The sequence below is a fragment of the Rattus rattus genome, chromosome 1 (genome assembly GCF_011064425.1).
Source record: "Rattus rattus isolate New Zealand chromosome 1, Rrattus_CSIRO_v1, whole genome shotgun sequence".
Taxonomy (NCBI): domain Eukaryota; kingdom Metazoa; phylum Chordata; class Mammalia; order Rodentia; family Muridae; genus Rattus; species Rattus rattus.
In genome coordinates, this window is record NC_046154.1 from 215414614 (window position 1) to 215437777 (window position 23164).

At 40.6% G+C, this 23164-nt stretch overlaps 1 protein-coding gene across 3 annotated transcripts in view; it reads left to right on the forward strand.

The window, feature by feature from the left end:
* Positions 1–7279: 7279 nt before the first annotated feature.
* Positions 7280–23164, forward strand: part of LOC116910989 (zinc finger protein 431-like) — a 45988-nt gene continuing 30103 nt past the window's right edge. For all 3 annotated transcript variants that reach the window (XR_004389293.1, XM_032914723.1, XM_032914711.1), the window contains exons 1-2: positions 7280–7358; positions 13393–13519. Coding sequence is in view for 2 of the 3 variants with exons in the window: in XM_032914723.1 (XP_032770614.1) it covers positions 7356–7358; positions 13393–13519 (130 nt within the window). In the remaining variant the exon portion in view is untranslated. The remainder of the gene's footprint in view (positions 7359–13392; positions 13520–23164) is intronic.

A 23164-nucleotide genomic window follows, 5' to 3' on the forward strand; every position in this document is an offset into this window, starting at 1 on the left:
TGAATGCTTCTCCTCACACCCTCGCACCCCACTGGTAATCTCCATGCCTGTTTTTCCCTAAGACACTCAAGACTCATCTCTTCACTTAGTGATGACCATTCTTGTTTCTGCCCCAGCATGCCCTGGGGAACTCTGCTTTCATGTTCCCTTTTTTAGTTGCTTGGACATAAACAAGCTCGCAGAAATTCTCCTGCCTCTGCCTCTGCTGTGCCTGGATTAAATGTGTTCACCACCACTACCTGGCATTAAGGAAATGTTCAAAGGGACTATTTGAAATTTATCTTTCAAAGTAGCCAACATTCTCTAACGCACAGCCATTAAAACCTTCCTTGTCTCTTTGGAATGTGAAGTTCTATATAGGCATCCCAAGTTTGACAATGGCAAAATAACTGAGTAGTTATGATTGTGTTTTAATCTTCTATACTAATCTGGCTACTTAACAGTCCAAATTCCCAACACACTTGCATTTTCTCTCATTCTCAAGGTCTCTTCTGGACTCTCTCCCCTTGGGTAATCTCCACTTTCTCTTTCTCTCTCTCCCCCCCTCCCCTGGCTGGGATGACTTCCTGACCCATTCTCTCCCCAGCTGAGTAATAGGCTGGTAAGCTTTTACTCAAAAGTCAGAGAATAAATGGTGAGTGATACTTATACAACATCAAGGCAGGAGATACTTAGAGTAAGGATTGAGACAAGATATGGGGCTAGAGAAGTCAGCACTTGGATAATTCAAAGATATAAATGACAAATAATAATACAAATGATACAAAATCTTTTGTCCCACAGGGCACAAAAGCATCATGTCTACATTTCCCCCTTTAGTTAATAAAAGGCTTTCTGTTTGGAAACTTTGGATATATAGTCTATATTGGTTCTATAACCTATTCTCTTGGTGAGTTTAAATTCCTTGTCTAGATCATTCTTTACTATAACTTGCATAGACCTTAATACGTTTTCTTAAATCCTAAACACTTTAGTCTTATGTGGGAGACTATAATTGTCTAATGTTCAACCCCATCAGACACCTGAAAAGGAATAATTATTACCTGAGTATGTACAAAGTGTAAGCAAGCAGCTTCCAAAGATAAAGAAAGGAGAAAAAAGCTAACGGCCTGAACAGTTTCATCATTACCAGAGCTCAATGATCCCAAAAGTGTTTTCAGAGCTCTGATCTTTGAGCTAAGTGATTCTAGGAGCTGTGGGAAGGAGGGAAGTTAAAAGTTATAGTGATACCTGTTTGGACGAAAATCCCCATGACCAACAGAACAGAATCTCTGGCCTGACATTCCAAGGAGAACTGGCCAATATCAAGGATTATTGAATCGACTAGCACTAAATAGGTACTACCCCCTCATGTACTTTCTTGATTGAACACAGGACATAGTGCTGACATCTTAAATGAGCTTAAAGAAAATGGTGTTTATAGAAAATACGAAAGAATATATGTTAAAACATAAAATATGAGTATTTTCCATCAAATACTATTAATATTGTTTTTGTATTAAAAATTTCAAATATTTTTAACCTCCCTACCCAATAAAACCTTAGTTTCCTCAAAGATCCACTTGTTACTGGTAGGAGTTTAATGGGCTGGAGCAGGGCTTCTTTTCCCTTCCTTCCTCATATCTGATACAGCAATTCTTCCTAGACTGTCCAAATGAGTAAGACTGAGGTGAGGTCCAAGGCAAAGGGGAAATGATACAGCCACCACCTTCCTTAGAAGAAAAACCAATGGAGCCTCTGCTTAGGGCAGGAACATAGCCTCGAGATGACGAGTAAAATGTTCCTTTTCCAGACACTAAAATGGCAGTGCTGGCCCCTTTCTTGGCCACCCTGAACTTATTTCTAATATGACCACATAGAAAACAACTTTAAGAATGATTTAACACCTATCTCCTGCCATTTATTTCTGGGAGCCAATCCAAGACTTTCTCAGAGATGCTTGCCCAAGGGCCAACTTGGCAAGGTCTGTTTAGGTGCTTGGGGAAGTCTTGAGGGAGTCAAGGGAACCTAGCTCTTTGGCCTTTGGTTATCAGTCCCAAGGCCACCTGCGTTCAGTCAGAGGCATCCTGTATTCTTGTCAGCATTGCTGAATTGGTTTCTGCGGATTTTATCTGATTCTCCTCTGCAAACAGTGTGTCAGACCTGCACTTCTTTTTTTTTCTTTCTAGTTAGAAACATGTTATATAAATGTGTCGAATAAAAACTTATATTTCCAGCGAAAGTCCCAATCTCACGCTCTCTGCCTCCAGCTCACTGCTCCCAAAACCCCTGGGAGAGAGAGCTCACCGCTCGGACAGGTGGGCACTCCTGAGACTGCAGAGTGGAAGAGACCACCAACACTGCCCACCCCTGTCCACATCCCTGGACCAAGAGGAAACTGTATACAGCCTCTGGGTTCCCATAGATAAGGGCACAGGAGCAGCAGGTCCGCTGCATCTGAGACATCGCTGGAACCTGAAGGAATGGACCAGATAAGCAGTTCTCTGCACCCAAATCCCGTGGGAGGGAGAGCTAAACCTTCAGAGAGGCAGACACACCTGGGAAACCAGAAGGGACTGCACTCTGCCCACATCTCTGACTCCAGAAGAAAACACCAAACGCCATCTGGGACTCTGGTGCACAGGGGCTCCCGGAAAGTGTGGCACAGGTCCTCCTGGTTGCTACTCCCATGCAGAGCTCATAAACAACACCCTATGAGCAAACTTGAGCCTCGGGACCACAGGTAAGACCAACTTTTCTGCTCCAAGTGACCTGCCTGGTGAACTCAGCGCACAGGCCCACAGGAACAGCTGAAGACCTGTAGATAGGAAAAACTACACGCCCGAAAGCAGAACACTCTGTTCCCATAACTGGCTGAAAGAAAACAGGAAAACAGGTCTACAGCACTCCTGACACACAGGCTTATAGGACAGTCTAGCCACTGACAGAAATAGCAGAACAAAGTAACACTAGAGATAATCTGATGGCCAGAGGCAAGCGCAGGAAAACAAGCAACAGAAGCCAAGACTACATGGCATCATCGGAGCCCAATTCTCCCACCAAAGCAAACACGGAATATCTAAAAACACCAGAAAAGCAAGATCTAGATTGAAAATCATATTTGATCATGATGCTGGAGGACTTCAAGAAAGACATGAAGAACTCCCTGAGAGAAATGCAGGAAAACATAAATAAACAAGTAGAAGCCTACAGAGAGGAATCACAAAAATCCCTGAAAGAATTCCAGGAAAACACAATCAAACAGTTGAAGGAATTAAAAATGGAAATAGAAGCAATCAAGAAAGAACACATGGAAACAACCCTGTATATAGAAAACCAAAGGAAGAGACAAGGAGCTGTAGATACAAGCTTCACCAACAGAATACAAGAGATGGAAGAGAGAATCTCAGGAGCAGAAGATTCCTTAGAAATCATCGACTCAACTGTCAAAGATAATGTAAAACGGAAAAAGCTACTGGTCCAAACCATACAGGAAATCCAGGACTCAATGAGAAGATCAAACCTAAGGATAATAGGTATAGAAGGGAGTGAAGACTCCCAGCTCAAAGGATCAGTAAATATCTTCAATAAAATCATAGAAGAAAACTTCCCTAACCTAAAGAAAGAGATACCCATAAGCACACAAGAAGCCTACAGAACTCCAAATAGATTGGACCAGAAAAGAAACTCCTCCCATTACATAATAGTCAAAACACCAAATGCACAAAATAAAGAAAGAATATTAAAAGAAGTAAGGGGAAAAGGTCAAGTAACATATAAAGACAGACCTATCAGAATCACACCAGACTTTTCGCCAGAGACTATGAAAGCCAGAAGATTGTGGATAGATGTCATACAGAACCTAAGAGAACACAAATGCCAGTCCAGGTTACTGTATCCTGCAAAACTCTCAATTAACATAGATGGAGACACCAAGATATTCCATGACAAAACCAAATTTACACAATATCTTTCTACAAATCCAGCACTACAAAGGATAATAAATGGTAAAGTCCAACATAAGGAGGCAAGCTACTCCCTAGAAAAAGCAAGAAACTTATCGTCTTGGCAACAAAAGAGAGAAAAGAAAAGCACACAAACATAACCTCACATCCAAATATGAATGTAACAAGAAGCAATAATCACAATTCCTTAATATCTCTCAACATCAATGGTCTCAACTCCCCAATAAAGAGACATAGATTAACAAACTGGATACGCAGTGAGGACCCTGCATTCTGCTGCCTACAGGAAACACACCTCAGAGACAAAGACAGACACTACCTCAGAGTGAAAGGCTGGAAAACAACTTTCCAAACAAATAGTCGGAAGAAGCAAGGGGGAGTAGCCATTCTAATATCAAATAAAATCAAATTTCAACTAAAAGTCATCAAAAAGATAAGGAAGGACACTTCATATTCATCAAAGGAAAAAATCCACCAAGATGAACTCTCAATCCTAAATATCTATGCCCCAACTACAAGGGCACCTACATACGTAAAAGAAACCTTACTAAAGCTCAAAACACACATTGCACCTCACACAATAATAGTAGGAGATTTCAACACCCCACTCTCCTCAATGGATAGATCATGGAAACAGAAACTAAACAGAGACGTAGACAGACTAAGAGAAGTCATGAGCCAAATGGACTTAACAGATATTTATAGAACATTCTATCCTAAAGCAAAAGGATATACATTCTTCTCAGCTCCTCATGGTACTTTCTCCAAAACTGACCATATAATTGGTCAAAAAAACGGGCCTCAACAGGTACAGAAAGATAGAAATAATCAGGCCACCATGGCCTAAAGCTGGTCTTCAATAACAATAAGGGAAGAACACCCACATATACATGGAAGTTGAACAATGCTCTACTCAATGATAACCTGGTCAAGGAAGAAATAAAAAAAGAAATTGAAGACTTTTTAGAATTTAATGAAAATGAAGGTACAACATACCCAAACTTATGGGACACAATGAAAGCTGTGCTAAGAGGAAAACTCATAGCGCTGAGTGCCTGCAGAAAGAAACAGGAAAGAGCATATGTCAGCAGCTTGACAGCACAACTAAAATCTCTAGAACAAAAAGAAGCAAATACACCCAGGAGGAGTAGAAGGCAGGAAATAATCAAACTCAGAGCTGAAATCAGCCAAGTAGAAACAAAAAGGACCATGGAAAGAATCAACAGAACCAAAAGTTGGTTCTTTGAGAAAATCAACAAGATAGATAAACCCTTAGCCAGACTAACAAGAGGACACAGAGAGTGTGTCCAAATTAATAAAATCAGAAATGAAAAGGGAGACATAACTACAGAAACAGAGGAAATTCAAAAAAATCGTCAGATCTTACTATAAAAGCCTATATTCAACAAAACTTGAAAATCTGCAGGAAATGGACAATTTCTTAGACAGATACAAGGTACCGAAGTTAAATCAGGAACAGACAAGCCAGTTAAACAACCCCATAATTCCTAAGGAAATAGAAGCAGTCATTAAAGGTCTCCCAACCAAAAAGAGCCCAGGTCCAGATGGGTTTAGTGCAGAATTCTATCAGATCTTCATAGAAGACCTCATACCAATACTATCCAAACTAATTCGCAAAATTGCAATAGATGGAACACTACCGAATTCCTTCTATGAAGCCACAATTACTCTTATACCTAAACCACACAAAGACCCAACAAAGAAAGAGAACTTCAGACCAATTTCCCTTATGTATATCGACAGAAAAATACTCAATAACATTCTGGAAAACCGAATCCAAGAGCACATCAAAACAATCATCCACCATGATCAAGTAGGCTTCATCCCAGGCATGCAGGGATGGTTTAATATACGGAAAACCATCAAAGTGATCCATTATATAAACAAACTGAAAGAACAAAACCACATGATCATTTCATTAGATGCTGAGAAAGCATTTGACAAAATTCAACATCCCTTCATGATAAAAGTCCTGGAAAGAATAGGAATTCAAGGCCCATACCTAAACATACTAAAAGCCAAATACAGCAAAGCAGTAGCTAATATTAAACTAAATGGAGAAAAATTTGAAGCAATCCCACTAAAATCAGGGACTAGACAAGGCTGCCCACTCTCTCCCTACTTATTCAATATAGTTCTTGAAGTTCTAGCCAGAGCAATCAGACAACAAAAGGAGATCAAGGGGGTACAGATTGGAAAAGAAGAAGTCAAAATATCACTATTTGCAGATGATATGATAGTATATTTAAGTGATCCCAAAAGTTCCACCAGAGAACTACTAAAGCTGATAAACAACTTCAGCAAAGTGCCTGGGTATAAAATAAACTCAAATAAATTAGTAGCCTTCCTCTACACAAAGAAGAAACAAGCCGAGGAAGAAATTAGGGAAATGACACCCTTCATAATGGACCCAAATAATATAAAGTGTCTGGTGAATATCCATTTGGTGATTTAAATTTGTCTTAATGGAATGGGCTTTCTTTCACTTGTGAGGCAAGAGGATTAATCTGCTACACATTGTTTAATGGTCTGCATATACTGGAGACCTTATGTCTATATGAAGGAGAAGTTCCTACTGAAAGATCCCCCAGAGCGGCGAGACTCTCATTCAAATCTTGGCATGACGCTACCCCCTTAAGAACTCAGGAGAGACTGTCATTGCTGTAATCACAAGAGGTTTATCGATAGGAACAACCAGTGCACTGGGGTCAAGACTCATATCCCACGCAGGGACACAGGAGTTCGACCCCCAGTAGCTGGGAGAAGGGGTATTTAAAGGAAGAAGCCACAACTCAAGGAGGTAGGGATGGCATCATTGGAAAATTTGGGAATACCAGTGAAAAATCACAAGGAGAAGCTTCCTGTTTCTCAAGATTGTTCTTTAAGATTTTAATCTAACTTTATGGTCAGCTAGTTCCTGGGAGAGAGTTGCCTAACTCCTGGTGTAATTACTCATTCTGTGGTCAGCTAGTTCCTGGAACATGCAGTTCCAGGGCCCGACCAGTTGCTTTCTTTTGCTCTAAACTTTTGTCTGGGGTGGGGGGGGTGAGCAACCTTAAAACTTCTAGCTTTCACTACTAAGTGCAGGGTCGACTTTGCAGTCCAGGTGAAAGTTATGCAATGCCAGTCTCCACTCTGTGCCTGGGGTGGATGGTAGGGCTGTGCTGTGTTCCTTCACAGCACTCTGTCTCTAAGGGAGCTGCTCCTGTCACTCAAGCGTCACTCGCTAATCAGGGCCTGGAAGCGGAACAACGGTCTGAACGGAGGCGGGAACTTCCTGTCTGCCTTGCCTCTGGTTGACTGAGGAAGAATTTTCTTGGTCCGTGTTCTGTGCTGTGACCCTGCTTCCCACAGCTGTAAGGAGAGCGGGGTGAGGTCGGAATCCGCGCTATGGTGAGCGGGGCCGCCGTCCCCATGTGTGGAGGATCCGCGGGAACCCGTGTGGGGTTGACCCGGAGTGCGGGAACCGGCGGCGACACGCAGCGCCCTGTGTTACTCCGTTTGTTCAGGAGGTTTGGTTCCGCATCAAATCTCTCATTGACTTAGTTCTCCTGGGCGCACAGAGTGGGAAGCGGGAGCTGTGCTTGGAAACCTTTCTGGGCTTGCTGCAGAGCTCGGCCACGCGCGGCTTTTATTATCAGTGGAGACATTGCTGACTGGCGGAGCTCTAGTTTCTCTGGTGTCTTCTAGAAGTTCTTCCCCTGGCCCTTGACATTGAGGTGTAGGATCTGTCTGCAGTTAACTCTGCGCAGGTGTAAAGTCTGCGTTATTAACACAGTCGCATGTAGATGCCGCGGGGGTCCAGTCACGTGTGTCAGGAAGGCCAGCCTCACTGTGGTCCCCTGTCATTGACCCAATATTAATTATGATTTTGTTCTGAGTGCTCTCTCATGTTCTGCTGATCTCTTTATTCTTTCTCAGCAGCACAGTCTTTATTGCAGGTGTAGGGGAGTTTTGAAGTCAGATGGTGTCACTGTGTGCTGTCTGTTCAGTTTTGTGTTGCTCATGTTTCTGTTCATGATGACCTTTTGTCATTGGTCTTCTGTTGTTCTTCGCAGAAATCGTTAGACGTTTTGGTTTTCGAGACAGGGTTTTCCTATATCCCTGGCTGTCCTGATACTTTATTTATATTGCAGGCTGGGAGCTACACCTGGCTTTGCCTCCTGAGTGCTGAGATTAAAGTTGTGCACCAGAACTGCCAAGAAATCGTTAGATTTTTTTAAATTGGACTTTTTTGAATATATATCTAAAATTTGCACTGAAATAATATTGAGGCTCCTTGTTCAAAATTATTGAATCTTTGTCCGTTGACCAAGTTCCTTCAGTCTTTTGATTAGAAAGTTATAGTTTTGACTACATGTTTGTCATATTTTTATGTATTTCTCTGTATTAATACATATTTCTATGTTCTGCAACAGAATCTAAGGATAATTTTGTGCCAGCACAAATGCGTTGTGAACCAAACCCAGGTCTTCTGCAAGAGCAGTAAGTGGCTTTAACTGCTGAGCCAGTCTTAAACTTGACAGATTTTCAAAAATTTACACATGTGCATGCATGTGCACAAGATGAAAACTGAGAATTAAAAGAATGTAGGTTTGCTTAGGAATCTGTCTTTGGGTCTTATAGGAGATGACTCTGTAGGTATGCTGGTCAGGTTTGGTTAGATTGGAACAAGCTAGACAAACTGGCCTGTGGGCAAATGTATAGAGTATTCTCCTAATTAATGATTGATATTATATTCCCCATCCCGCTGTGTTTGGTGCTGTTGTGGGCAGGTGGTCTTGGGTTGCATAAGAAAGCAATCTTAGCAAGCAGTGAGATCAGTAAAGTTCTATTTTTGTGAAGAGGCACCATGATCATAGCATCTCTTATTGAAGGAAATCATTTAATTAGGGCTTGCTTATAGTTTCAGAGGTTTGGTCCCCTAATGTCACAGTAGGGAGTATCCGGGACATTGTCAGATGAGATGCTGGAGCAGTAGTTGAGAGTTTTAATCCAGATCATCAGCCACAGGAAGAGCCTGTGAGCCTGGCCTGAGCATTTGCACAGCCCAGCCCAGTGGCAGGCTTCTTCCAAGAAGGGCACACAAACTCCACGGAAACACAGGTCCTAGCCCTTGTCAAGGAGCACCTTCCTAATGACCAGCATTTAAATCTATGAGCCTGTGGGCACCATTTTTATTGGAATTACTAGAGGCAGTGAGCGCCATCAAGCAGGTTGACAGCATATGTGGAATGTATAAGCCTGCACTGTGTAGTTACAGAAGTTTTTGCAAAATCTGTTAGCTAAAGCTGGAGACTTGTCATTATAGCGAGATTTTTTATTTACTAAGCTCAATAAGTGCATGGTGTGATTTTCTTTGGGAAGGCACATTAATTTGGAACAGCTTCACCTTCAGGCAAAAATTCAGAAAAATATTTTACAACAAGCTCTCTCATGTTGATTCAGGCTGCCTTCTTCAGCCACCAAGGCCTTGCTGCCTTTCTGAAACAACCTCCTCATTTCTTGGATTAAAGGTTTCTAGCACCACACCGTTCTAAAAATACTCATTTGAATCATGTAGTGGGCTGGCCATATCAGTAACAAGAAAGAGATTCCTGTGTTTCTTTCTTGAAACTAGAATAGAAGGAATAGTTTACTGGGTAAACTGCAGGAGGAAACAGAAGGCAGTAGCTGATTTCAGGTTAAGTTTCAGTTAGTTCTGCCTGCTGGTCTCCATTAGGCAGTATGTTCTGATGTTTCCTATTTTCTTTTTGTTGTTATATTTTTGTGGCTCTCTTCTTATGCCTTAGTTGAAAGATTACTCTCTTGCTTTTTCTAGGGTATAGCTTCCCTTCTTGTATTGGAGTTTTCCATCTATTATCCTTTGTAGGGATGGATTAGTGGAAAGATATTGTGTAAATTTGGTTTTGTCATGGAATATCTTGGTTTCTCCATCTATGGTAATTGAGAGTTTTGCTGGTATAGTTGCCTGGGCTGGCATTTGTGTTCTCTTAGGGTCTTATGACATCTGCCCAGGATCTTCTGGCTTTCCTAGTTTCTAGTGCGAAGTCTGGTATAATTCTTATAGGTCTGCCTTTATATGTTACTTTACCTTTGTCCCTTACTGCTTTTAATACTCGTTCTTTGTTTTGTGCATTTGGTGTTTTGACTATTATGTGACAGGAGGAGTTTCTCTTCTGGTCCAATCTATTTGGAGTTCTGTGGGCTTCTTGTATGTTTATGGGCATCTCTTTCCTTAGGTTAGGGAAGTTTTCTCCTATAATTTTGTTGAAGACATTTACTGGCCCTTTAAATTGGGAGTCTTCACTCTCTTCCATACCTATTATCCTTAGGTTTGATCTTCTCATTGTGTCCTGGATTTCCTGGATGTTCTGGGTTCGGGGCTTTTTGCTTTATGCATTTTCCTTGACTGAGTGTCAGCTCTGGCCGCAGATGGAAACCCGAGGGATCCTGACTGCTCCTCAGTTCCTGTGTCAGGAGGACTCCGGGCAAGTCTCTCTGAGCAGAAGTGGTAATCCTACCTGTGCTTTCAGGTGTTTCAGCACTCCTGGAGGCCAGCTTTCTCCCAGTTGGATCTGGGAACAGAGAGCTGGGGCACAGAGCTGCTCTGGGCTTTTTTTTTTTTTTTTTTTTTTTTGAGATTCAGTTGTTTCATATGGCTTTCTGGAGACTGTCTTATATGAGAGAATTTGCTGATAACAGACATGTGGTGTTTTTCTCGGAGCTGCCTGGAAAAAGGGCATATGGTGTCTTGTTGGAGCGGCCACTTGAGAAGACATGTAATGTTGGCAAGGGTATAGATATAACCCAACAGAGAATGCACGACCTCTGTGGCATTGGATCACCTTGCTACTCTTTGCTGGTCTTTGCTGGTCTTGCTGATGCTGGTCTTCACGGATGAAGCTTTGGCATTGTTTGCCTTGCACTATTCCTTGATGATCATTTGTCGTATCTCTGTAGAGAGAAATGCACTGAAGAACTTGTGATATTCTGGTGGCTTCGTGCCAATCCTGTGGACTCAGGCCATTTGGCAGAGCCTTGAGCCTTTTTCTAGGTTGTAGTGCCATTGCTGACTCAGGAATGTTGTTGCTGGTTTGTGTGAACTGAACTGCTGATGTCCTGACAACAGAGATTGGAATCACCTAACAGAAAGATTTCCAAGCAGGTCCGCACCCTATTTGCCCTATTAACATTTCCTTTCCCCTCCCTCTCGGGGGCGGTGGGCCAGAAGGAAAATTAGAGGGTTTAAGAATCATTATGAAAGTCGGTTTTGAGAAATCTAAGCCTACGGCTGCTGTTCCCCTGTCTTCTTGGAGACTTTGGAGTTCATTACCTGGATCTGAGAGTCTCTGTCGTACTAAATGGAAACATCTTAACTGTCATGCTCAGTGTATCTATGACAGGTTTGAGGGCTAGTATCTCCCAAGCACATCTGAGTTAAACAAGTCTTGTCTGCTTTTAGTTTGCTTGCTTTCTTTGTCTTTAGACTGTATCTTGAAGACATTAAACAGGAGGTTAGATAAGGCTCATTTGGGAATTCCATTAGGATTTATCATGACTACAAATATAGTTCTGAACATCTTAAAGAATTTGATTATTTATAAGGTGAATATTAATTCATTTGTTTTAGTATCCTTAACAGTTTCTAATAAAAATGACAATTTCTGAATTGAAGCTCTTTGAATATTAAGATAAGACCTGTCTTTTTTGAGACAAGGTTTCTTCATGTAGCCCAAGCCATCATGGAACTCTCTTTGTAGATCATGCCGGTCTCCAACTTACAGAGATCTGCCTGCTTCTACCTCCCAAGTGCTGGGATCAAAGGCATGTGCTACCATTCCCACCATAAGATAAGACTATTAAACATAGACTGGGAACTTTCTTGATCCTGATATAGTACACCATTATAAAACACAACAGTTTTTTATATAACTTAGTTTGTCAGAATAGCTGTGCCTTAACAATGTTAGTAAAATCAAGGAGGTTAGATATATATCTTTAATGCAAAATGTGTCTGGGATGGGCTCTGCCCAGGAGCATGTCATGGCCTGTGTTGAAATGTGGTGGGTTGAATGAAAACTCGTCCAGGTAGGATGGTGTATGTGAGCATTTGCCTCATGGCTGTGGCTCTCACTGGAGTGCTTACGGAACCTTTAGGAGGAGGATCCTTTCTGGAGGAAGTTAGTCTCTGGGGAAGGCTTTCAGTGCTTTTTCCCTTACCACACTTCGTTGTCTTTCACGTCTTCTGTTGGTTCAAACTGTGCCCCATGCTTCCTTCTCGAGCACCCACACCGTCTCCACCATTACAGACCCCATCCCTGAAAAGTGCAGTATAAAACAGAAGCAGCTGCTTCTCCTCAATAAGCGGATTTTCTAGAATATGTTTTCATTTGATACTTTGGCTGATGGAGTAGGTTTTGTACCTGTCAAGCGGTTCCTCTTGAGCTGGACTTAACTCACATCTTCACTTTGGAACTGTGGCAGAGGGTGCTGTTTGTCACCGGGACGGGACACATGCACATGCAGGAGCACATGTGTGTATGCATGTGTGCGTGTATGTGCGCACACACACTCCTACACACACTCGTGTAAGTAGCACAGGCCAGCCATTTGTCTGGTGTTCACTGAAGTCAAGGAGAGCCTTAGATTCTCTTGATCTGGAGTTATGAATGGCTGAGAACCTCAAAGCCAGTGTTGGGTATTGATCCAAGTCTTCTTCAAAAGCAACCTGTACTCTTCTGTTCACCCATCTTTGTTGTCTATGCTTTTTGGCTTTGATTTTAGATCAACATTTATTCCCTAACATTTTTGAGAATTTGATATGTCAGTTCAGTAAATAAATAAAAATGCATTCATGTAAAGGAGAATCATATTCTTTTACAGTTAAAATTGGGGCACTATAAGTTTTGATAGACGAGTATTGAACTGTAGTGAATGTTTAACTCTTCAGAGGAATTTTGAAAGAGCCCCTAAGTACTTTCTGTATTTTTTGGTTTGTTTTCTTGAGACGGTATATCACTACTTAGCTCTGGCAGTCATGGAAATCAGTGCATAGACCAGTTCTGGCTGGAATCACTTGTGTCTTCCTCCTGAGGCCTTCTATTAAAAGGTCCACCCCTTTTTGAAGATAGGGATTTTTTTTTGATACAGTTTTGCTAATGTATAATCAATAGGGTTGATTAGTTTTAGCGTCTCTCCGTATTACTTGTTAGTTGTCATTTCTCTGGCAGTGTCCTATGGAATTCAAAGAGGTGTGATTCTCCTTTTCTGTTTCCTTCTAAAATCACACTGACTGCATTTTAAATTCTGTAATATGGAAAAAGTATGTGACGCATGCAGAAGTCCATAAGTAGATTCTCAGTGAAGTGTACATGTGCAGTGCAGTCTCACCATTTCTATTATGTACTTCTATGGGGCATTTTAGGCTGCAGTGACCTATGAGGATGTGCATGTGAACTTCACCCATGAAGAGTGGGCTTTGCTGGATCCTTTCCAAAAGAGTCTCTACAAAGATGTGATGCTGGAGACCTACTGGAACCTCACTGCTATAGGTAAGAATGTGAGTTTCCTTCACTGTCTAAACAAGGGAACAAGCTTTTTTTTTTTTTTTTTGGTGTACTCCTGTGGCTTAAATTTTGATAAAGGAAGAATGTGGTGAATAATCAGACATGGTTCTTAGGTACGCCAGAGATGCTAACTAAAATTTGCACAGGATCCATTTACCTGAAGGAAAAAAATCGTGATGTCCTTGTTTCTAATAGCTGCATAGTATTCCAATGTGTAAATGAACCATATTTTCTGCATCCATTCTTTGGTTGAGGTGACTAAGCCAGCTCAGTCAACAGGGTTGAAAGGGAGAAAGTGAGGATTAAAAAAGAAAAGACAATATTATAATATGGACCCCAGCTTATGCTGAAGCTGAAGTGGGTTTAATTTCTCTCAGTCTGCTTTTATATCATTCTGAGTACATAAAAAGAATGAGGCCAGTCCTAAGGCATAAACAAAGTAGTCAAGGAACAAAGCATAAACAGAGGTCCCGAGGTCACTGTTTCTAGGGCCTTATCAAGATGATCAAGATATAAGGAACACATTCCTTGAGCCTGCTTCCTTGTCCTAGCCCAATGTCAAATATCCTCATCAAATTCCTAGAAGCAGCCCCAAGAGCTCTCCACATTGAGGGACATCTGGGATGTTTCCAGTTTCTGACTTTTATGAATAGAGCTGCTATGAACATGGTGGACCATGTGTCCTTGTTATATGTTGGGGCATCTTTTGAGTATATGCCCAGGAGTGGTATAGCTGGGTCCTCAGATAGAACTTTCTCAATTTTCTGAGATATTGCCAGATTGATTTCTAGAGTGGTTATACAGGTTTTCACTTCCACCAGCAATGGAGGCTCCACATCCTTGCATGTGCTGTCGCTTGAGCTCTTGATCTTCGCCATTTTGATTCGTGTATGGAATCTCAGGGTCATTTACAAATATGTTATGGATATAATTACTATTGGAGAATTAAAGAGTTGTGCAGTAAATATGGCCTGTGTCTATCTAGTTGTGTACCATTTTATGCAAATAAATCAGCCTACATTTCAAAAATCCGTAAAGTTATCACTATAGAGTATTATAAAAATCATGAAGGGAAGAAACTTATCAAAATGATTCCTAGGACCAAAGGAAGCAACACCTTTGGTTAGACATTCTATAGCTTCCATCCCTGTTATTTTAGGCAGCTTCTTTGAAGACATTTCTGCAGTTTCTTGCTGCAAATCATAAAACATTTGAGAAGAATTAAGATGATCCTACAAATGCATTTTAAGTTTTTCCTAGTCATATTTGTTGTCATTCAATCTTAAAGGCATAATACAGTAAGTAATAGCAGTCCAATCATATTTCAATTTCATTTGCTCTCTGAATGATTCTAATTGCTCTCCAATGAGTTTTACAGCTTGTCTCCGTTTACCTATTTCATCAGCTGTTTCCCTGTTTATCTTGCTTTGCTGAATTGAGGTGCATGAGAATGCATATGCCAGCATTAGTTTGAACTTCTTTATGAAGTGGAACTCTAAGTGCGGTAGTTGTTGTTGTTTAAATATCGGCCGGCACCCGAATAAAGCACACTAAACCAACACAGTTCCATGTGGAGAGATTTAATGGGAGAATGAGACAAAGGGAAGGGATGAAAGAAAGAAGAGAAAGAAAAAGAGGGCTGAAGCTGTCTGCCTTTTATTTGGAATATGACATAACTGCTCCCAAGTGGAGTTGGGAATTGAGCCAAAAGGTTTACTGGAAATGTATGGCCCTTGCCATGGCAACATTGACCAAATGGTGTTGCTGCTGAAGGCAATTCCTGATAGCAGCAGTAGCCATAGCAGTTAATGCGATGATTCTCAGGGCCACAACAGTTATCCATCCCACCATCCATGAATTCTTAATATCCTTTCAGTCAGCCTCAGTACTAGCATCAGCACAGGTGAGTCCTGCCATGGTCTTGACAGCCTCACTGGCACCCAGACTGCTGGTCTTGCTCTGAGAATACATAAACTTTCAAAAGCATCATTTAAAGACACATTGGCATTGACACAGGTATGAAGAGTACAGCAGGTATAGATGATGTTATAATCATTGCGGTGTCATTGCACAGGTCCATTCAGTAACAAATAAGGTAATGACACAAGCCGTAAAAGGTATGACTTTAAAATAAAGGACAAATGAAAATTTTTTATTATTGAAGTTTAACTTTATGTTCTCACTTCAAGTGGATGAAATGTGCTTGCTAATTTCCACAGATTAGTCTGAATAGAATTATCAAATTGTAGCAGAGGGCCTGACATCCCAACTCCATGCTTCTCCATGAAAGTCTCTAGAAGCAGAGACAAGCTCCACAGTTTTATTCATTGTCATATCAAGTCTGAGTGAGAATATAGTCAAGGATTTGAAGACCCTCAAGCATAAAGGCTCTAACGCCTTCTCGGGAGATAGTCACGAGCACCCAAGGATTCTCACCTGTGCAGTGGGCACCCTAATAATTGCAGTACACACTGTCATGCCTGTGTCAGTGGTCCCTGCCAATGTGTCCAATCAGATTCCTTGTTAGTAATCCATAAATGTTTCCAATCACATTCCATGTTAGTAATCCATAAATATGTCCAATCAGATTCCTTGTTAGTAATCCATAAATGTGTCCAATCAGATTCCATGTTAGTAATCCATAAATGCGTCCAATCAGATTCCTTATTAGTAATCCATAAATGTGTTCAATCAGATTCCTTGTTAGTAATCCATAATTTGCAAGAAGGTTAATTTGTGGAGCTAGTGTGTTAATCTGTTGTCCCGCTAATCCAAATGCACAAAGCCTAAGTTTTCTCTAAGAATTCTGGGTAGTAGTATGATCAATTCTAGAGATGCAAATAGGGGAAGTTATACTTAGACAATTCCATTGCCCACATAAATAGGAATTCCTTTTATTCCCACAGTATAATTTACATGTCCTTCCCCCTCCTCTGCAGGTTGAGCAGGTCCATGATTGTCATAAGGACCAGGCAGACAAGAAGAGTCATTGACAACACAGGAATGTCCATGTCTTCCCAGCTTACTCTGTTAATTGGAATATTAGGGATATAAGCCCAATAAGGATGATTTGTCCCCATTACCTGTACAGTTACTACAGACAGCATGGCAAGTAGTAAGGCTGTTGTGTTCAGTGGCTATTCACACACGGGATCTAGTGTTTCTTCATCGTTGGCTACTTTCTAAGCTGTCCGCAGGTAGGAGGATCAGCCGTCTGCTTCAAAATCAATCTATCATTCCTTCCCTCCCTCATCTTCCCCCCTAAACCATGCTGTCCATGTCTCAGTTGGGGCTCTCTAGAGTCACAGAACTTATGGGTAGTCTCTGTGTAGTAAGAGTTGGTTGATGACTTATGGTTTGTAGTCCAACTCCCCAACAACGATCAGCAGCAGCTGTGAATGGAAGTCCAAGGATCTAGCAGTGGCTCAGTCCCAAGAGGCACACAGGCAAGCACAAAAAGGAGAGACACTTCCTTCTTCCAATGTCCTTATGTAAGTCTCCAGCAGATGGGGTGTCCCAGATTAAAGGTGTGTACCACCATGTCTGATCCTGGGACTTGCTTTGGTCCAGGTGACCTTGAACTCAGAGATCTCTTTGCCTTAAGTCCCTGGGATTCATAGCCACTTTGCCTCAAGATCTCCATACCAAGATCCAGGTCAGAAAGTTGTATCTCCCAGCCTCTAGATCAGGATCAAAGGTGAGCCTTCCAATTCTGGGTTATAGTTCATTCCAGATATGGTCAAGTTGACAACCAGGAATAGCCATTACACCATGTCAGCTGCAAATTCTTCCATAACACCTGTCTTGCTCATGAAGAGTTTTAATTAGTTTTGATGGAATCCAGTTTTTCATCTCCTGTAGCCTCACGCCATTGTAATTCCTCCCTTGCTGTCCATTGTGATGTTAAAACATCCTTGAAAGAGTATTTCAGCAGCTGTTTTCCTGCTTCATTAGCATTTGAAATTATTTAAAGTCAATAATGCATTGTTTAATATATCTCTAGGGGTCTTTATCTTTCCCCTTTTTTCTTTTAATATCATCTCTTTTTTTTTTCATGTGAAAGTTCCTTTTTCTTTTTTTTTTCCATCTTTATTTACTTGTGTATTTCTTATTTACATTTTGATTGTTATTCCCTTTCCTGGTTTCAGGGCCAACAATCCCTAACCCATCCTCCTCCCCTTCTACCTGGGTGTTCCCCTCCCCATCCTCCTCCCATTACCGCCCTCCCCCCAACAGTCACATTCACTGGGGGTTCAGTCTTAGCAGGACCAAGGGCTTCCTCTTCCACTGGTGCTCTTACTAGGCTATTCATTGCTACCCATGAGGTTAGAGTCTAGGGTCAATCCATGAATAGTCTTTGGGTAGTGGCTTAGTCCCTGGAAGCTCTGGTTGCTTGGCATTGTTGGACATATGGGGTCTCGAGATCCTTCAAGCTCTTCCAGTCCTTTCTCTGATTTCCTTCAACGGGGGTCCTGTTCTCAGTTCAGTGGTTTGCTGCTGGCATTCACCTCTGTATTTGCTGTATTCTGGCTGTGTCTCTCAGGAGACATCTACATCTGGTTCCTGTCAGCCTGCACTTCTTTGCTTCATTCATCTTGTCTAATTGGATGGCTGTATATGTATGGGCCACATGTGGGGCAGGCTCTGAATGTGTGTTCCTTCTGTCTCTGTTTTAATCTTTGCCTCCCTATTCCCTGCCAAGGGTATTCTTGTTTCCCTTTTAAAGAAGGTGTGAAACATTCGCATTTTGGTCATCCTTCTTGAATTTCATGTGTTCTGTGCATCTAGGGTAATTCAAGCATTTGGGCTAATATCCACTTATCAGTGAGTGCGTACCATGTGTGTTTTTCTGTGATTGGGTTAGCTCACTCAGGATGATATTTTCCAGTTCCAACCATTTGCCTATGAATTTCATAAAGTCTTTGTTTTTGATAGCTGAGTAGTATTCCATTGTGTAGATTTACTACATTTTCTGTATCCATTCTTCTGTTGAAGGGCATCTGGGTTCTTTCCAGCTTCTGGCTATTATAAATAAGGCTGCTATGAACATAGTGGAGCACTTGTCTTTGTTATAAATAACGTCTCTTTTAATGTATGATTAGATCTTTCCACAATTGCCTGACTTGTAAGAATATGGGGAATACCTGTAATAGGTTTTATGTCATGTAAAAAATTGCTTCATTTTGTTAGAAAGGTAAGCAGCTGCTTTATCAGTTTTATTTTGTGATGGCATCGCCATAATTACCATTGTTCCTAATAAATGTGCTATTTTATTAGTATTTACTTTTGATTAGTAATTATTAAATATCCTTCTCATTAGTTAGTATTTATCGTTAAATAAATACTTTTTTAATAGTATAGAATTTGCTTGTATATGTAACAGTTTGGACATTTTTAATGAATTTTTTTTTAAAGTTTGTGGCCATGTAACTGAGAACTTTTTCTTTAAACTCTTACTTAATGCTTCTAACCCATTTCTATTAATAATTGATATATTTCACCATTACGTTGAATCAGTAGTACTGGAAATTCAGTATGAGAAGGAATGTGAGTTATATGAATGGCTAATTTCTGTCTTTTATTGCCTGTTGCAATTGCATAAATTGCTTAATAAGGGAAATTGTGAGTTATCAGGAACAAGTTCAGCGGTTTCTATCCAAACAAATCCTTCTGCATACTGAGAATCAGTAATTATATTAAAAGCTTCAGAGAAGAATCTAATAACATAAGAATTGCATATAGTTTTGAGTTTTTAACAGAATAGAGGCTTTAAAATATATTACTTATATTACCTGACTTATAACCTCCTATTCCTAAATAATCTGCATCAGTGTAAAAAGTTAAAGCTCCAAGTATTGTTTTTTTTTTAATCCCTGGGAGAATCGTTCTGTCCTTTTAATTACAGCTGCTTTGCCTTGTGATGTGGTCGTAACAGTGACTGAGCAACCCTACCATCTGCCTCTAATTGTATGGTTTTCATAACCTAAGCCAAGGTTCTAATTTCACCTTGATAATTTTCATTTATTAATCTTGCATGTACAACAAATATCGATATGTGAAACTAATGTATAAAATTATTCCTATGGTTTCTGTAGGAATAGAACGATACACAGCACTGGTTATAACAAGGAATTTGGGGAGACAGTGTAAGATTTTTACCTACTGCGAAGTAAAGAGCAGCAGTACCTTAAGTGGCATATATTAGATCTCCAGTATTTAATTTGTATTCCCCCAATTGCCTTCATGATGAACTGTTGCATTGCTAACACGGTATTGTTGGCTCAAGTTGTTTGATCTTGGGCCCCAGTGTGGGCCCCTTATCTGATTTCCTGATGGTAAAAACTTGTCTGGGACATCTCTTACCAATCAGCATTCATTAGCACAATGTCTGCCTTTTCCACATTTATTACACGTTCTTGGTGGTTGATTGTTTTAAAATGAGGCTGTTCCTGTAGCAGGCAAACATCTGCATTCTGTTTTCAGATGTGCAAGTCTCCCACAGTTAAAGCATTTGTGTGTGTGTGTGTGTGTGTGTGTGTGTGTGTGTGTGTGTGTGTGTGTGTGTGTGGTATAAAACATTTAGCTAAGGCATTTGTCCAATTAAAGTTGATATAATGCAGCAGATCCAATATCTACTGATATTGTCCAGTAGCTTTTATCCATTCATCTAAGGAGACATCCTGAGCTTTTAACTGTCATCACTTTTTACCTTTCCTTATTTGCATTTTCAAAAGCCAAAGATTTGAGTAGTCCCTTTCTTATATCTGGATGTGTTATTGAAGCTAATTTTTACAAAAAGTCAGTATAAACCTCCCCAGGACTTTAGGTAAATTTAGTAAAAGGGGTAATCCTTATTCCAGTTTTTTAAAGCCACAGATTCTCTCTCTCTCTCTCTCTCTCTCTCTCTCTCTCTCTCTCTCTCTCTCGCTCGCTCGCTCGCTCTCGCTCTCGCTCTCTCCTCTCTTGTCTCATACTTTTCCTCATCTTTTGAGAAGTAGCTTTTCTTTTCAATGCCTTTTGGGAAGTCTCAAGAGCCTTTCCACTTGTTTATTTAATATTTGAGTTGTGCGGTAAATTCAGTATGTTCCTTTTTTTAGGTCTATCTCATGTGAAGGAAGGGGGAGGAAATTCTTCTCCATCCTCATTTTTCTCACTTCCAGGTTCTTCTGAATTATCTTTCTCACTTACTGACTGATTATCTTGCTCTACACTGACCTATATGTCTCTGACTGTTGACTCTGTAGTGGTTCTAAGACATTTGTAATTAAAGTACATAAAGACCAAGTCTTTATAGGTATTTACTCTCCTCTCTGGTGGGCCACTTTTAAAGACCTTAGCACTTATTTCCACACTGACAATTTTAATTTAATTTAATTTAATTTGGAGTTGGTTTAAACCATAGACAATGCTTTTTAATTAATGCAAAGTACTTGATAATCATTCTTTTGTTTCTACTCTACTTCCTTCCAATAAACATTAAATTAACTGCCTATATTTCTGCTCTTGAGATGAGAAATTGCTCAGAGCAGCTGGTAAGTTTCTCATGACCTCTGCATGAAAAAGTCCTGAAGATGCACTTACTTCCTTGTAACCATAACACCTTTCACCTCCAGTCCTTGTGAATCCGGGTTCCTCTCCATCCTGGTCCACAAAATTGGGTACCATTTATTGATTGAAATTGATTATAGGTGCTGTGGTACAGAGAAGGTCACCAATATGCTGTCTCCATTTTTTCAAAGGAGCAGAGGGGTTCAGCCTTCTTGAAAAAGACTGACACCCAGCTAGCTCACTCCAGTTATTTTATTCAAACATTACACAAGGTTAATTGTGACTGCGAGAAGTTGCAGCTACTAAAGTTATCTTGCCTTTGCTCCCCATGGCAGATGACCCACATAAATCTCAGTCCCTTTTGTCCATGGCTAGCCATAATTAAAAGTTTCCCAAGAATGTCTTGAGAACAAGGTTGGTGTAGTTCTCTATGTTCTCACATAGCACTAGATGCAAATTCTCTAGATACAACATTTCTTCAAGGTTCAAACAGCCTCTACTGATTGACCCAAACATAGTAAAAGCTTTGCTGAAACATTTCACTTAGAGCCAGACATAAAGGCTTTACTATACATATTATGACTAAGGCTATTTCCCACTATCGCTTCTACTATATTTATTGTAGCTGGTTTTAGGTTGAGGTCTTTGATCTCCTTGACTTGAGTATTGTGAATCTGCTAAATATGACTCTATTTGCATTCTTCTACATGCAGACATTGTTGAAGATGCTTCCCTCTTTCCATTCTATGGCTTTTGCCTTCTTTGTCTATAGGCATGTGAGTTTATTTCTGGATCTTTGATTTGACTCCATTGGTCAGCCTTGACTGTATACCAATTCCATGAAGTTTTTATTACCTTTGCTTTGTAGTACAGCTTGAGGTCAGAGATGGTGATACCTCCAGAAGTTCTTTTATTATACAGGATTGTTTTAACTGTCTTTTTCTGTGCGAAGTTGAGAATGGCTCTTTCAAGGTCTGTAAAAAATACATGTCAGAATTTTGATGGGAATTGCACTTAATCTGTAGATTGCTTTTGGTAAGATGGCTACTTTGACTATGTTAATCCTAACAATCCATGAGCATGGGAGATCTTTCCATCTTTGGATTCATTCTTCAATTTCTTTTTTCAGAGATTTGAAGTTCTTTCACATGCTTTGTTACAGTTATACCAAGTTGTTTTTATTTGTGGCTGTTGTGAAGACTATTGTTATCCTAATTTCTTTTCTCAGCCTGTTTATCATTTGTATGAAGGAGGACTGCTGATTTTTTTTTTTAAGTTAATTTGTATCCAGCCACGTTGCTTTGTTTATCAGCTGTAGGAGTGCTCTGTTAGAAATTTTGGGGTCAGTTTTGTATACTATCATATCTTCTGTGGAAATATTCTGAGTGAGGAAACCAAGACCCAATAGAACATACATGGTATATGCTTACTTATAAGTGGATATTAGCAATAAACTAGAGGATACAATGACTAGACCCAAAGAAGCTGAACAAGAATGATGACCCAAGTGAGGATGCTTGAGTCTCAATTAGAAGACGGAATAAAACAGTATAGTAGGCAGATGGAGTGATAGAACTGGAGAGAGGTAGGAGAGAGGATGGAAAAAGGACTCGGGGGCATTCAGGAGAGACAGGAGAAAGGCCAAGAGAATGAATGGAAACCTACAGTTGCTGAGGGTAGGGAGTGAGGGGTGGGGTACATCCCTAGGATATGCCAGAGACTAGTGATGGGGGAGTCTCTCAGGAGTCTAAGGTGGTGACTTTAGCTGAGACTCAGAGCAGTGGGGATAGACAACCTGAAAAGGTAACCTCCTGTATCCAGGCAGGACCCACTGTGGAGGTAAAATTTGTCCTGTTTACAAGAAATGCAAAGACAAGGGGTTGGAGATTTAGCTCAGTGGTAGAGCAATTGCCTAGCAAGGGAAAGGCCCTGGGTTTGGTCCCCAACTCTGAAAAAAAAAAAAAAGTAAAGAAAAAAAAAAAAAAGAAATGCAAAGACAAATATGGAACAGAGACCGAGGAGCAGCCAACCAATAACAGCCCCAATTTGAAACCCATCCCATGGCAAGCACCAATCCCTGAC